The sequence below is a fragment of the Alternaria hordeiaustralica genome (assembly GCF_023758085.1).
Source record: "Alternaria hordeiaustralica strain BMP 2776 chromosome Unknown scaffold_39, whole genome shotgun sequence".
In the NCBI taxonomy this organism is placed as follows: domain Eukaryota; kingdom Fungi; phylum Ascomycota; class Dothideomycetes; order Pleosporales; family Pleosporaceae; genus Alternaria; species Alternaria hordeiaustralica.
In genome coordinates this window covers 36,956-52,032 of record NW_026056811.1, presented here as the reverse complement: position 1 = coordinate 52,032, position 15,077 = coordinate 36,956, and the positions used below count along the sequence as shown (strand labels likewise).

The window sequence follows — 15,077 nt, the reverse complement described above, 5'->3', positions numbered from 1 at the left end:
CACACTAGCGCTTTTCGTAGGACCTCCGCCTCCAACTCCGACGACTGGAACAATTGCACCACGACGACCGGCATGGCTTCCACGAGGATATCCGCGCCCATGCGTGGCGCCACACACCAATTGAGAAGGCTGTCGGTGCGGCCAAATGCGCTGTGCACGCGCTGTGCCGTATGTTACCTCGCCGTCACTGTATGCGACATGCTAACGTCGTCAAGAAATCTCTATGCACGCCCACCACCCGCTCAATCACCACATCTGCGCCCTCTCAGGCGACACTAGCTTCCATAAGCACTCCCAAATCCGGATATGTGCCCGTCAAACCTTTTGAAGAGCAGTCTGTGCTGGCGACCATCCACCGATTCCCCTCCCTCGAACCGCTCCGATTCGAACAATACCCTGCAAACCATCTCTACCTACCCACCCGACGAGACATATTACACCGCGCGGTCGTTTACGAGGGCGATAGTACACGGTTAGGTACTGCTTCTACCAAAACTCGGTATGAAGTTAGAGGTTCCCGCAGGAAGGTTAGACCGCAAAAGGGAACGGGTCGCGCTCGTCTCGGAGACAAAAAGTCGCCCATGCTGAGGGGTGGAGGTGTCGCATTTGGTCCTAAGCCTCGCGACTTCGCAACTGAGCTGCCCAAGAAGATCTACGACCTCGCATGGCGGACAGCACTGTCATACCGGTTCCGAAAAGGCGAGCTGATCATTGTGGACAATGCAATGGAGCTTGAAAGCCCGTCTGTGAGATTATTAGGTGACACCCTCAAGTACCACGAGAAGTTGCTGGGCAGGGGCAGGAGCTTAATGGTAACACTGGAAGAGCGACCCCTACTAGAGCAAGCATTGGCGGAGATGGATCGCGGCGAGCAAACACTCACATGGGAAGAAATCGACGTCAAGAACCTCCTCGAGCTGTCCCGCGTCATCATCGAGCGCGATGCCCTGCACAACATACTCCTCTCCCACGAGGAAGATCTCACACACAAGGCTCTCCAGCCCTGGCACAAGAGCCTCATCCGATCATCGCCACCCACGGAGCTCGAATCGACCATCGGCTGGGAAGAATTCCGCGAACTCTCCCTTTCCGACCCCAAGGAAAAGGACACCATCCGCGCCGATATCTACGAGAACGTAGCAGGAACCCGCTACGCCTACGCCGAGTCCCTCCCCCAAGGACCCAAGCGCAACGAACTTACCGTATCCGCCTACAACCTCCTCGCCGAAGCCAAAGAACTGCAATTCGCTGAAAGGACCGGTCACTCTTTCGCCGACTACCTCAACGACGCCAACACTGAATCCTTCCCTCGCCTGCAGATGCTGACCTACCAAATCAACACAAAACAAGATCTCGCCGGGCCCGGTGGAACTCTGGAAACCTCGCCCGTAAAGTCTGAAGAACTCATGATCGAGGTCCGTGAGCTCGAAGTGCAGAAACATGAGGTAGAGTACGAAGCCGCACTGCTCGCAGCCCAAATTCACGAGCACCGCTCCGCAGCTTTGCGTCTAGCCGGTAATGAAGCGAGCGCGGATGAGCAGCTTGAACTAGCCAGTGATCAGAGGACTTATGTCCCGGACGCTGAGCTGTTGATTCTGGAGGCTAAGCTTGAAGTAGCCAGGCAGAAGAACACTGTCGCTTCGCTCAAGCGCGATGTTGCTGGTCAGAAGAAAGCAAGGGAAGAGATAAAGGTGTGTGAGCAGGTGCTTGAGGCTAAGAGGGCGGAGGTAGCTGGCGAGACTGCGGAGCTCGAGGCTGTTGAGGGTGAGATGCCAGAGATTGAGGCTCCGACTGAGGTTGAGACGAGGGCTGAGCCGGTGAAGGAGGAGAAGAGGATATGAAGCTTTTCATCGTGTTTACTGTACAGTGTATCTATAGATGTTCATGAATCGTTACACCACGTGTAGGTGGGTTGTGTTGTACAGTATACTACATGGCGCGGAAAATGCTCACGTGCTCTCCCTCACCATACCTTCTTGCATCTTCAGCCCACATCCCCATCGTCCGCGGCTCGGCATTTGCCTCAGGAGCACATGGCGAGGGTTTCCCTAGGTTTGCTTGCCCATCTTATCTCGACGTTCTCTCAAGCCGCCTCATCATCACCCTCCTTCTTCTCCACCTTCTTACCTTCATACATAACGGTCATAATTCCGCCAACCTCACCCTCCCTCTTAGTCTCCCGAGCTCCCTTACAATCCGCCACTGCGTTCTCAATTGCCTTGAAAACCGCATTCGCTTCCTGCTCTGTCGCCTTCCTGCCATGTTTCTTCGGCCCGAGCGTAACCTCGACCTTGCGCCCCTCCTTCAGAAACTTCTTCATAGCCACCAGCCTGTGCTTCAGGTCGCCCGCCGCTATCGCCCAGTTCAGTTCTAGCGACTTTGTAGCAGGCCCTGTGCCCTGGCCCTTGGCTTGTCGTCGGAGCGTCTCGAGCTTCTTCTGGTGTTGTGCGCGGAGGTCGATCTTGGAGATGACGCGGCATGTTGGTAGGCTGTTCGGGTCTAGGTTTCCATCTTCGTCGTATTTCCCCGGTGTCATTTGTACGAGGTGGTGGGTGACTTTGTTGAAACTTGTCAGCGCCTCGTCGAGTGGGACGTTATTGTGGAAAACGCCCTCTTCGTCTACGAGGTTGATGATGTCGGCTTCGATGGCTTGGTCGATGACGTAGTAGTCGGATATGGCATGGCGGCGTGTGTCTTTCGTGTACTTTATGCCGCGGGTGGAGGTCCGGCTCGTGAGACTGGGCGTGGACGAGGAGAGGGAGGTGGGAGACGATGTCGGCGCAAATGCTGGGGCGTAGAGAAGTGGGATGGAAGTTGTGTTGCGTAGGTTTGGAGCGATGAAGACACGGTAGAGGGCCCGTGAGGTGCCGGAGATGTGTGTTGGTGGCATCTTGAGCGATTGACGGCGGGTCGTAAGAATCAATTGAACGGGAGAGAAGTTTGACTTTGTTGCTGCAACATGCGATATTCAAGACCGAAGCTTCCCGAGATCGACGCTAGCAGGGGTCGAGTCGAATCGGAGCAGTGACGACCTCCGCAATCGTCCATGGTGACCATCTTCAGCCTGCTCACGTAGCAAACCACCATGATAGCGATAGAGACGACTTGTATATCCTTTGATCTTGCGCAATCTTACCTGCCGCCATGAGTAGTTCTCTGGCGGAATACCTGTCTGCACTCGATGCGCGTGACGCGAGAGAGAAGGCGCATGAGCAGTACATCAACGCCTGTATGTTATCTGCCCATGCGAAACGCGCAGTGCTACGAGAAGATGCTGATGTCTATAGATACCAGGCTCGCCGACAACACTGCACAGTTATCAACCCAGACATCCTCCGCGGAGGAGCCCACACCCGCAGCCAGCGCATCGACCAAAGCCATCCCGTCGAAGGGCAAAGGCGCCGCGACAACCGATGTATCTTCTCCGTCCGCTGTCGCGCAACTCCGCTCCGAACTTGCCATCACTCAGCGCACGCGCGGTGATCTCGAAACGCAACTGAGTACTTTGACTACTGAGCTCAGCGCCCTCAAAGCCTCGGACACACAACAGAAGCAGCGCATAGAACAACTGGAGAAGGCGCGAACAGCACTGGAAAGGCGGGGCAAGGACAGAGCCGAGGAGCTCAAGGGCAAGGGGAGACTCGTAGAGGAAGTGCACGATGAGATGGTCGCGCTGAACCTACAACTCAACATGGCGGAGCAGGAAAAGGAGAAACTACGCAAGGAGAATGAGGAGTTGACTAAGCGGTGGGTCAAGAAGATGGAGGATGAGGCGCGGAGGATGAATGAGAAGTCGGGGTGGGAAGATCAGTCGCGGCGGAAGAAGTAGCGATAAAGGACTACCCTGGTGTCGCTCTTATCCTACTCTCTTGACTCTATGCGATATGAATCTCAGCGTTTAGCGCAATAGACTGTTTTCACTTTGTCTCACCCTCCTGTGGACTACCCGCTTGCTCGCTGATGCCTTGTATCTCTTGGCGCTAGAGCTCCCCGCCGCAAGCATACAGCTCCCTCGCCTCCCCACCAAAACACCAAACTCACCCAAACAAACCTACGCCGTCTTCAACCATGGGGACCGCATTGAAGACCTGGGGTAAGATCAAACCTGCTATTGTCAGAACATAGCCATCCCCACACCATGATACCCCGCATCTGTCGCGTAGCTAACAAGCATCCCAGAGCTCGAGAACTCCGTCAAGCTCGTCGACCCCAGCAAAGACGCCCTCTACAACTACTCAGCCTCCGCCCAGAAAGCCATCAACGACGCGCACCCATGGCGAACCGACCCCAACTACTTCACCTCCGTCCGCATCTCGGCCATCGCCCTCCTCAAGATGGTCATGCACGCGCGCTCGGGCGGCTCAATCGAAGTCATGGGCCTAATGCTAGGCAAGATTGAAGCACACACATTCGTCGTCACCGACGCATTCCGGTTACCAGTCGAAGGAACAGAGACACGAGTCAACGCACAAGACGAGGCAAACGAGTACATGGTAGAGTTCCTGCAGCGCGCACGAGAACAAGGCCAGATGGAGAACGCCGTCGGCTGGTACCACTCACATCCCGGCTACGGCTGCTGGCTCTCCGGCATCGACGTCAATACACAGAAGACGCAGCAAATGTTTCAGGACCCCTTCTGCGCCATCGTCATCGACCCCGACCGAACCGTCTCCGCGGGTAAAGTCGAAATCGGCGCCTTCCGCACATACTCCACAGAGTACGTAGAGAACCAAGCGAAAGCGGGTGGCGGCTCCAAGAACGTGAGCGGTGCTGAGAGCGACGGCTTCGAGACTATTCCGCTCGGCAAGATTGAGGATTTCGGTGCGCATGCCAACCACTACTATTCCCTGGAAGTCTCGCACTACAAGTCTTCGCTCGACGCCAAGTTGTTAGAAGCGCTGTGGAACAAGTACTGGGTACAAACACTCTCCTCATCGCCCCTCATCTCCAACCGCGACTACGGCACCAAGCAGATCTCCGACCTCGCCCGCAAGATGCAGCAGGAGAACAACGCCAGCAAGCGTTTCAAGGGCGGAGCGGGATACGCGACGAACAACGAGAGCAAGAACCAGTTGACCAAGCTGGGTGCAGCAGGAAGCAAGATTGCTCGTGAAGAGGACATGGGACTGCTAGCGGCCAAGGTCAAGGATAAGGTGTTTGGTCTTGCAGATGGCGGGGAGGTTAAGAGCCAGGAGGTTGAGATGGAGACTTCATAGACATGACAACGTGGTCAACTGTGGAAAGCATGGCATGGCAAGGCGTTCAAGGGCGTATATGAATAGATCAGGGTGGGATGATATCACGAATTGAAGTCAACGAGTTCATCGTAGCAATGCGAGAAAACCAACTGATATGTATATTCATGACCCAGAGCGCTTGGGCGCACATCGGGCGCGATAAAAAAGCTTCCTGAGAATATCCTCCGGAAGCTTTTTTATCGCGCCCGGTGTGCGCCTAAGCGCTCTCGGTACTAATTCTCTATGCGTAGAGGTCTTAACAGACGCCTACAAATAGGCGTCGCGTTAATAGCATACACTACTAAGCCTTATAATTATTTCATCTACCTAATCGCGACTACGCTGCGGAGGCCCTGCACCTTATACTTCTCTATATATATATATCTACTGTTGCTTGCAACACTAACTCGATGTGATCAAATACATGTATATTCTTGTCTCGTTTCTTATACACTATTGTTACACTTTCGTAATTACACGACCTTCTAATTGACCAACAACCCCAGTCTCTTCAGCGTCTCCGTCCGACCCAGAATAACAAAGATGTCATACAACCTCATGCCCTGCTCCTGCCCCGTGATCGTCTTCCTCAAGTAATGATACACATCCTTCGCGCCCTTTTTCCCCTCGGGCCTCCCATCAATCATCTCATGCACTTTCTGCATCAGATTCTCCTTATTCCAATCCTTCTCCTCAATCTGCGCTAGCATCTGTGCGCGCATGGGTATATCGGAAGTCGTCGACATGGGCGGCTGCCTATCAAATGGTCGTAGGGGCGTGAAGAAGAAGGAGTTGCGGTACAGGAACTCGTTTGCGTTGGTGTAGTTTTCTGCGTCGGCGGTTATGATGGATCGGATGTAGTCGTCGGGGAAGGGGCTTCCGATTATGGACTTCCAGTCTTGGTAAGGCGATTCGGGGGAGGTGAGCAGTTTGGAGACGTTGCGGACCATTTCTTCGAGGGCGGGGCCGCCGGTCGAGGCGCGTTGCAGGGCGTGTTTGCGTTGGAGGAATTGCATTTTGCCGAATGTGACGGTGGTGTTGCCTTTTGTGAATTTCAGACTGAAGTTGTCAATTAGTGTCTTCAAGTCCATGACATCGCTTTTTTCCTTATGGCTCCATCCCAACAGCGCGGCGAAGTTTGTGAGGGTCTCGGGGAAGATCTCCATCTCCTTAAAGGCGGTGATGTCGGTGTCGAAGTTTCGCTTGCTGAGCTTGTTGCCGTTCTCGTCGACGAGGAGGCCGACGTGGGCGAACTCTGGGGGTGTCCACCCGAAGGCTTGGTACATGGCTATGTGCTTGGGGGTGCTGGGCATCCATTCGCTTCCTCGGATTACGTGCGTGATCTTCATGAGGTGGTCATCTACTACGTTGGCGAGGTGGTATGTAGGGAGACCGTCGGACTTGAGAAGAATTGGGTCTTCGTACGCGGATTCGGTGACATGGCCGCGTCTCTTGAGCGGCCTGAAGGTGCCATAGATGCGGTCTTTGTATGTCGGGTACTGGTCTGGGACTTTGAGACGTATGGTGTGCGCCTGGCCCTTGTGCGCTCTTTCGTCACTCTCTTCCTTGGATATCGCGGGCGGGGCGCATGTGCGGTCGTAGTCGGTTGCGATACCGAGCTTGTGCCTGTGCTCCGCCAACGCGTTCAAGCGCTCAGAGGAACAGAAACAGCGGTAGGCATGTCCTGATTCCAGCAGTTGATGCGCATATTCCCTGTATATCGCGCTCCTCTCTGACTGCTTATACGGTCCATATGGACCCCCAACCTCTGGCCCTTCATCCCATTGCAGCCCTGCCCATCGTAGATCGTCGAACAGTCGCTGCTCAGCGTCGGGTATTGTGCGTTTCTGGTCTGTATCTTCTATCCGGAGTAAGAATTGGCCGCCCGTCCGTTTCGCGAGGAGGTAATTGAACAGCGCCGTCCGGAGTGACCCAAGATGGAGGTAGCCGGTTGGTGAAGGCGCAAAACGCGTCCGTGCGGGAGATGTTGGTACGGCGGCTTTTGCGTCGGCTTTAGCACTATTCTCCTTGATGTGGTAGGTGTTTGAAGAGATCGGACGTCGCGAGGCGCGTGAAAGGCGAATTAGACACGACCGGCACGTGTACCCGGACAGTCGTGGACGGAGTAAGGAAAACGACATGGCGGTGTTGATGCGACGCAAAGGGTTCGAGTTCGCGGTTGAAAATGACGTACAGGGATTCGACGTTAGTGGGGGCGCCGCCTGCTAACAATTTGGCCCGCATTACCTGCCTGCGATCGACAAATCTGGAGAAACTTTGTTGCCTTCACTCCCACTGGACGAGGCCCTTTACGTCGCTGTATCTCGCTTTATTCTTGTACATACTTTGGACCAGTTTGTCTGCTTCCCAATTACCCACGCCCAACCCAACAACAACACAAAAGTTTGTACCTCCAGTCTACTACGACACGACTCTCACTAACACAATGCCACCTCCAGTGGATGAAGAAATCGACCTCTACGGTACGTACACTTGTCTGGACATTTGAAGCATTGCTAACGCGAACAGAGGTCCTCGAGATCGAAAAGGGCGCGAGCAAGATCGAGATCAAGAAGGCATACCACAAGGTTCGTCAGCAACAACAACGCAAGGGCGACCCCATTCTGACCCGGATAGGCTGCGCTAGCACATCACCCCGACAAGGTCGCAGAAGATGACCGCGCAGAGGCCGAGACTCGCTTCAAGGCCGCGAAACAAGCCTACGAGATCCTCTCCGACGATGACAAGCGACACATGTACGACACCCACGGCATGGCTGCCTTCGACCCGTCCCGAGGCGGTATGGGCGGCGAAGGCCCGGACATCGACGACATCTTTGCGCAAATGTTCGGCGGAATGGGCGGATTTGGCGGAATGCCTGGAATGGGCGGCATGGGAGGCATGCCCGGTGGACGAAACGTGCCACGGAAAGGACGATCGGTAGAGCAGGAGTACGAGGTCAGCCTGGAGGAGCTGTACAAGGGCAAGACGACCAAGTTCTCCAGCACCAAGAACATCATCTGCAACATGTGCAAGGGCAGCGGAGGAAAGCAGGGCGCTAAGAGCAACTCTTGTGCCGTCTGCAACGGACGCGGTACGTCGCTCTTTCATCTCGCACCATCCCGCCATACTAACTTCCCCAGGTGCCAAGCAAGTCCTCCGCCAGGTCGGCCCCGGCCTCGTCACCCAAGAGACCGTTCCTTGCGGCAACTGTTCAGGTTCTGGCCAAGTTATTCCCGAGAAGCATCGCTGTAAGAAGTGCAAAGGAAAGAAGGTTGTGGAGACAAGGAACGTCCTCGAACTTTACATTCCCCGTGGTGCGCGACAGGGCGAGCGCATAGTGCTTGCAGGAGAAGCAGATCAAGTACCCGATCAAGAGCCAGGCGACATCATCTTCACGCTTACAGAGACGCCACACGATGTCTTCGAGCGCGCAGGCGCAGATCTGAGGGCTGAGTTGAAAGTCAGCTTGGTGGAGGCTCTCACAGGCTTCAATCGCGTAGTCATCACCCATCTCGACGGACGGGGTCTCAAGCTCAACGTACAACAACCAGACGGCAATGTCCTGAGACCAGGACAAATCCTCAAGATTGAAGGCGAGGGTATGCCTATCAAGCGCAGCGACGCTCGTGGCGATCTATACCTAGTAGTCGACGTCGAATTCCCCGAGGACGGATGGCTGAAGAACGACGCCGCGGTACAGAAGCTCAGGGACGCGCTACCAAAGGACGACAAACCGGAAGAAAAGCACGAAGAGGTGGAAGAGGTAGACGTCGAATGGGACGCCGACATGGAGGACTACGGCGCCGGCAGCGGAGACCCACGCGCAGGTGGCGCTGAGTGGGAAGACGATGACGAGGAGGCTGAGGGTCCTCAATGTGCGACGCAGTAGAGAGTCGCATGGTATGATTGACGAATGCATGTCTTGGCGTTGGGACGGCGACGTTCATTCCGTATTTATACACGCGCGGAGCCGTTGCAGTTATAGATTAGCTTGCATGGCTTCTGGGGCTTATTCATTGTCCTACAACATGCGAAAGGCCGATTCCACTGCTTCCTCTTGACTCTTTCCGTATTTAGCGCTAAAATGAGCAATCAGATCCGGAAGGGCGGTAGACGGAAGGAGCGAATTGTCACCAGGTTCGTGGAATTCCACACCCCTCAGAACGCATTCCAACACTACTCACTGTCTTAGCTAACCGCCGATGTCGCAGTAGAACTGCTTACAGGGTGAGCACAATGCTTGCACGCTTAAGGCGACTATGTCTCATAGCACCGAGGAAGCCGATGGTGGTGAATGAGACATGCTTGATACATGATTGTAGCACTTCCCAATCGCATCGCGAACAACAACAAGCATTTGGCCGATGCTTGAGTCAATAGAGCAAGCAAAACTGACATAGATATATGAACAGCAGCACTCGCTCCATACATGCTTCAATATCGCTCGAGCAAATTAGCCTTGGTCAATCTTCTTCACCCCAAGCTTTCAATAGTTAGAGTTTCTCCGACCAAAGTACAAAGCTCTACCTTCAGCATGGCTCCGAAAAAGAAAGCGACGGCGAAGCCTGAAGACCTACTCCAGCCAGAACAGCTACGACTAATCGAAGATCACATGAACGATGACCCATGCATCTTGTGTGGAGAGCGGCACTCCGAGAAGGATGGCAAAGCGCACGCCTGGCTTTGCCCGAAAACAAACTCCCCAGTATCGACTATGGCCTGGATCAACAAGAACATCACGCCTCAGAAATGTGTCGCTTACGCGAAAGGTTACATCAAATTACTACAACAGCGCGGTAGCATTCCCTCACGTTCTTCCGAACAGCCCATTGCTCCCCCAGAGCAGGAGGTACCTGCCGGCCAGGTTCCAGACTCATCCGAGCCGGCAGAGGAGCAAAGCGGACAAACCCCAGCCCCGACACAAGGCACAAAAACCAAGCCCGACATTACCGAGGAAGAGAAGAACGAGGCACTTCGGGCAGTTGATCAGAAGGAGGAAGCTCTGAAAAGGGGCGAGTCAAGAATACTGTCGCAATATCCCCCGCAGAAAGGCTCATGCAGGACTATCACTGATGCTATCAAGACTGAGGTCACGACGAACTTCTTCAAGATTGGCATCGATGAGAAGATGACCTTCTACGAATACCAAATTCTTGATCTTCCTGTCGGACAGAACAAAAAGAAGCTGGAAAAGCTCGTCCGTACCATGATCGATAGTGTGGACCTTTTGCGGAACAACAAAGATTCTCTCGCTACGGACAACATATCCACTATCATCTCCTGGAAGAAACTGCATGATCAAGAAGACGACAAGAAGTTTACGGGCCCTCACAAGATACCGGACGGACGTCGCGATGACACCAGTGTAGACCGCGAGCTCAAGTTGAAGCTTCTTCGTGAACTCGACTTCAGCAACCTACGAGAGTATGTTGGCGGTCACATGGACAAGCCTCATCTCTGGGACTCCAGCGTCGAGGTCAAGGCGCTGAACATCCTGATATCCAAGAGCTTAAATACTGACAAGGTCATACGCATTGGCGCGAACAAGTTTTTCGTCATTGACAATGAACACTATCTCTCACCATCTCTTACGACAATGCAAGGGTACTTCTACACCATCAAACCCCTCCAAGCTGGCATCGTTCTCAACGTCAACTATGGAACCAGTGCTTTCTATAGCTCTCAGACTGTCGAAGAGTTCCTCAACGATACCGAGACCTTTTATAACGAGAGGACTAGGTGGGCGGCACTTAATGCTCTACGAGTCGAGATTCGATACGGCCGCGGAAAGACCCTGGAAGATCGTAAACGCGACTGGGACGATGTTTCAGGACGAGAAAAGACCGTCGCGGGTACAAGCAGAGACACTCTTCTCAAAGATATCAAGTTCGAGAAGAAGATGCCAGACGGAAGCAAGAAAAAAAAGGAAGTGCTGGAGTACTTGAAAGAGTGTAAGCTATACCTTCTTACTGTTTTAACGATGTGTTGACCATGTTAGCCTACCCCAAAGAATTCGAGGAGGAAACAGGCGCCCTTCCCGGTATCAATCTTGGTACTCCAAGCGACAAAGAGTGGTTTGCTGCTGGTAAACTTCAGATTCTTCGCCACCAGATCTATCGTCGCCCCGTCCCTGACCACCTCACCGACACTATGCTCAAGCGAGCGGCCCTGACACCTAAAGAGGGCGTTCCACTGATCGATAACGTCTTCGACTTTCTCAAGATCAAGCAAGCTCTTGGTTCAGACAGCGTGACATTCGTAAGTCAAGAACTAATACGTCCTGCTATCCCGACTAACTTTGTTCTAGGCTGATTGTCAACCCCTTACCATCGTTCCCAAACTTCTGAACATCAACAGCACCACTATGCGTTATCCTTCCATCATATACGGTGCTAATAAGAAAAAAAATCTCTACAACGAACACGTGGGTAAAAACAAATTCGGCGAAACACCCCGCTGGACATTGAAAGATTGCGAATTTCTCGAGTCCGGCCCTACGGTAAATACTGGTGTTCAGGTATATCTGCTTACCACATCAAAGACCGATGCTCTTCAGGAGAAGTTGAAAGAGGTACTGCAACGGTACAACATTGGCGGCAACAACAAGGACAGCAAGTTTTTGGTAACACGACGAGACTTGCTGAACTTCGAATTTGACCAGCTACATCAAGCTCTCCGGTACGTCAAGGAGACATTCAACGAGGGACGCAAGAAGATCGTTGTTCTCTTGCTCCCAAGGCCAGACAGACAGGCCTATCAGTTCTTCAAAGATCTAGCGGACCGCGAATTTGGACTCCACGCGGTGTGCATCACTGAACCCAAAGTCTTCGCAGATGCTGCAAAGGTTGAACAATACCTCGGCAACGTCATGATGAAGGTCAATCTAAAATGCGAAGGCATCAACCACTCAGCTGGTGATAGCGTGGCCAACTTCGAGCAGTCGCTTGAGCATCGACTGAAGGAGACCATGCTTCTTGGCGCCGACGTCACACATCCATCGCTAGTCTCCATCGATGGTTGCCCTTCCATTGCCGCGCTTGTTGGGTCCGTGGACGAATATGGTGGCAAGTTTCTTGGATCCATGCGCCTCCAAAACCCGGATAGAACAAACCGCGAGGTAAGCAAGAGGAATTCTAAACAATTTGTATCGCTTTAGCTAACCCTACCAGATCATCCAAGAGGTCGAATCGATGACAGCGGAGCGTCTACGAGCCTACTACGATTACCCTATCAAGCCCAAGAACGCCCCTACACCCAAACCACGACTGAAGCTACCTACAAAAACGATTTACTACCGAGATGGAGTGAGCGAAGGTCAATTCGGCAAGGTCGTTGAGCAAGAAGTGCGCGCCATCAGGAGCGCTTTCGAGAAAGTTAAGAAAGAGAAGAAATGGAAAGGGGACTTGAAACTAACCTCTATCATCGTCACCAAACGTCACCACACACGCTTCTATCCCACGAAAGAAGAAGACAAGGAAGGAAAAGGTGAAAACTGCAAGCCAGGCACCGTCGTCGATACATCAGTAACATCTCCGTACTTCAAGGAGTTCTTCCTCCAGTCCCACAGCGGCCTGCAAGGTACCACGAAACCAGCACACTACTTCGTTATCCAAGACGATGCCGATTGGGACGTGGCAGAACTATCTACTTTCGTAAGTTATCCTCTGCGCACACACACACTGATTTTTCAGAATCCCCGACTAACACACACGCAGACCCACCAACTCTCATACACCTACGTCCGAGCTAGCTGCGGCGTCTCCTACGCCCCGCCCGCCTACTACGCCGACCGCCTCTGCGAACGCGGCAGAATCTACCTGCGATCTTTCCTCAACGGCGACACCGACGTAGCTGAAGAGCTGAAGAAGAAGAAGACTGATCTGGAGGACCGCAAACGCAAGTTCAGACAGTCGATCTACAAGCCAATCAAAGAACAGACCAAGACGGCCACTGGAGTCTGGCCAGCAAAGACAAGGGGAGAAGAGATCATGGAGCTGTTGCACAAGGATGATGTGGCGAAAAAGTGTAAGGAATGGGCGTTGGAGGAGGCGGCGAAGGTTTGGGGGAAGTGGACTGGGATGGATTCGGCGCGGAAGAATCCCTGGAATAAGGCGCTGGATAACACTATGTTTTGGATGTAGGTGGTTGCCAGGTGGGATCTCAGTGGCACTTTCGGATCGTGTTGACGAGATGGTGGGGTTGGGTAGGCTACATTTTCCTGTGTGTCTTGCGTTTGATTTACTCTGCTTTCTTATTATCTTGCGTTTTCGCTTTCGTACATTCCTTCATAGTAGACTAGACTAGTTGCATCAACATTATTCTCATATCATCATGTCATTGCTCAAATTCTTGTCTCACCTACTCAAACTGTGTCTAGAGCATCAAAACTTCTGAGAGATACATAACGCGTAAGAAAAACATGTCCTGCAAGCTTCACCTCATTTCCATCTTTATCCAAGCATGCAAGATCTCGAGCGCATGTGTGAACGACAGGATGACTAGCATTCGCCTCATCCCAGTCTACTCATCGCCGTTCATCCTGTTCGGGTCAGCAAGTGTTTGAGACCCATACGAGTGTTAGGCTCTTACCTCAAAGTACTGCCTGTCATCAGCAAAAGATACCCGACGTCTCCTTCTCGTATCCGCTGGCGGCTGCCTTACATCAGGCGGAAGGTACTCGTCGCCACGCCACACCCCAGTGTTATGTGGTCGATATCTGTCCTCGCGTTCTGGCTGCCTGACCTCTTGCAACGGTCGTCTCGTATCGTAAGGCAAGGAATGCGACTCGAAGCGTGGCTGCCTCCGATCTAGCAACTCCTCTCTATCTTCGGATCGTGAATGCATGCGATCTCGTGGCCCTTCCCTATCTTCGTACTGCGGTCGTTGCCGATGAGGCTCTTCGAGATCGGCGATTTTCCTTCGGTCAGCCAGCTCGACCATTCTCTCTGCTTCTCGCGCTGGTATCGGGAGGATAGATCCCCACTCGCCTGCTGCGTCGCAGAAGTTGATGATCTCCAGCCTCTCTGCTGGGTTATGTCAGGCTAGCGGGCTTGTCACATGGGCAAATATACTTACCGTCAGTCATTTGGCTTGGCCGCTCAGGCTCAGTGCTCCGCCTTGACGGTTGCGCGGACTTATCGGGGTTCATCTGCATGAAACGCATCGGATATTTCGGTTGCTTCTTCATTCGCGAGACAATGCTCTGATAATTTGCGAGGTAGTCATCTCTTCGTGCGCCTGAGATCTTGGCTAGTTCGTAATCGTTGTGGAAGGGCGAGAGGAAATTGACGAGCCAGATGATGTCAGCATCGCGACCGGGATAGTACTCGAGGCTCTCAATCAAGCGCTTGGTGAGTCGCAGGGCGAACAAGCCGATGACGAGGAAGTCTGGAGCAGGCGGTGGCGGGGAAGATCGAGGTGGTAGTCGCGGCGGTGCGGATGGGCCGCGCACGATATCTGGAAGGGGCGAGAGGGCGGATCTGGGTTGCTGCATGTTGATGGTGTGTCGATGGAGGACGATAGTCTGGCAGTGAAGGTAGCAGTCTAGACTCAGCACATTTGGTCGCGTGCTTGGCGGTAAACGGAAGTCGCGATTCGATGGCGCGGTGACGACTGTGAAAACGGCGGAGTCCGAGTTTTCACAAAAAATGACCAAGATACCGTATATGATCCTGCTGTGCGTTCTATAGAGTCTTGAGTGTTATACGTTGTTCTAATGAGCTTACCCAACGTATATGATCATTTCTCCTACAGACTGGCGTAGACAAGACAGCCCCGGCCGGAGATTTGAGATTCAAGCCTATCTTCAGCCAGTCTCTTAATCGTCAGCGCATGATA

At 53.2% G+C, this 15,077-nt stretch overlaps 8 protein-coding genes across 8 annotated transcripts; 5 read left to right on the top strand and 3 right to left on the bottom strand.

Annotated features, from left to right (window-relative positions):
- Positions 1-191: 191 nt before the first annotated feature.
- On the top strand, positions 192-1,841 carry J4E84_010276 (uncharacterized protein; the record flags this gene model as incomplete). Its single annotated transcript, XM_049392832.1, has 1 exon — positions 192-1,841. One exon carries the CDS (start codon positions 192-194, stop codon positions 1,839-1,841), a length of 1,650 nt encoding a protein of 549 aa, XP_049239390.1.
- Positions 1,842-2,083: 242 nt separating this feature from the next.
- Positions 2,084-2,890, bottom strand: J4E84_010275 (uncharacterized protein; the record flags this gene model as incomplete). Its single annotated transcript, XM_049392831.1, has 1 exon — positions 2,084-2,890. The coding sequence occupies one exon, from the start codon at positions 2,888-2,890 to the stop codon at positions 2,084-2,086; it is 807 nt and encodes a 268-aa protein (XP_049239389.1).
- Positions 2,891-3,144: 254 nt separating this feature from the next.
- Positions 3,145-3,829, top strand: J4E84_010274 (uncharacterized protein; the record flags this gene model as incomplete). The annotated part of the gene is made up of 2 exons (XM_049392830.1): positions 3,145-3,229; positions 3,288-3,829. 2 exons carry the CDS (start codon positions 3,145-3,147, stop codon positions 3,827-3,829), a joined length of 627 nt encoding a protein of 208 aa, XP_049239388.1.
- Positions 3,830-4,068: 239 nt separating this feature from the next.
- On the top strand, positions 4,069-5,216 carry J4E84_010273 (uncharacterized protein; the record flags this gene model as incomplete). Its single annotated transcript, XM_049392829.1, has 2 exons — positions 4,069-4,093; positions 4,180-5,216. 2 exons carry the CDS (start codon positions 4,069-4,071, stop codon positions 5,214-5,216), a joined length of 1,062 nt encoding a protein of 353 aa, XP_049239387.1.
- Positions 5,217-5,722: 506 nt separating this feature from the next.
- Positions 5,723-7,378, bottom strand: J4E84_010272 (uncharacterized protein; the record flags this gene model as incomplete). Its single annotated transcript, XM_049392828.1, has 1 exon — positions 5,723-7,378. One exon carries the CDS (start codon positions 7,376-7,378, stop codon positions 5,723-5,725), a length of 1,656 nt encoding a protein of 551 aa, XP_049239386.1.
- Positions 7,379-7,683: 305 nt separating this feature from the next.
- Positions 7,684-9,129, top strand: J4E84_010271 (uncharacterized protein; the record flags this gene model as incomplete). Its single annotated transcript, XM_049392827.1, has 4 exons — positions 7,684-7,720; positions 7,767-7,825; positions 7,875-8,331; positions 8,381-9,129. The coding sequence occupies 4 exons, from the start codon at positions 7,684-7,686 to the stop codon at positions 9,127-9,129; spliced, it is 1,302 nt and encodes a 433-aa protein (XP_049239385.1).
- Positions 9,130-9,774: 645 nt separating this feature from the next.
- On the top strand, positions 9,775-13,381 carry J4E84_010270 (uncharacterized protein; the record flags this gene model as incomplete). Its single annotated transcript, XM_049392826.1, has 5 exons — positions 9,775-11,191; positions 11,239-11,498; positions 11,548-12,357; positions 12,410-12,892; positions 12,956-13,381. The coding sequence occupies 5 exons, from the start codon at positions 9,775-9,777 to the stop codon at positions 13,379-13,381; spliced, it is 3,396 nt and encodes a 1,131-aa protein (XP_049239384.1).
- Positions 13,382-13,760: 379 nt separating this feature from the next.
- J4E84_010269 (uncharacterized protein) lies at positions 13,761-14,733 on the bottom strand (the record flags this gene model as incomplete). The annotated part of the gene is made up of 4 exons (XM_049392825.1): positions 13,761-13,779; positions 13,830-13,838; positions 14,116-14,266; positions 14,316-14,733. The coding sequence occupies 4 exons, from the start codon at positions 14,731-14,733 to the stop codon at positions 13,761-13,763; spliced, it is 597 nt and encodes a 198-aa protein (XP_049239383.1).
- Positions 14,734-15,077: the final 344 nt, after the last annotated feature.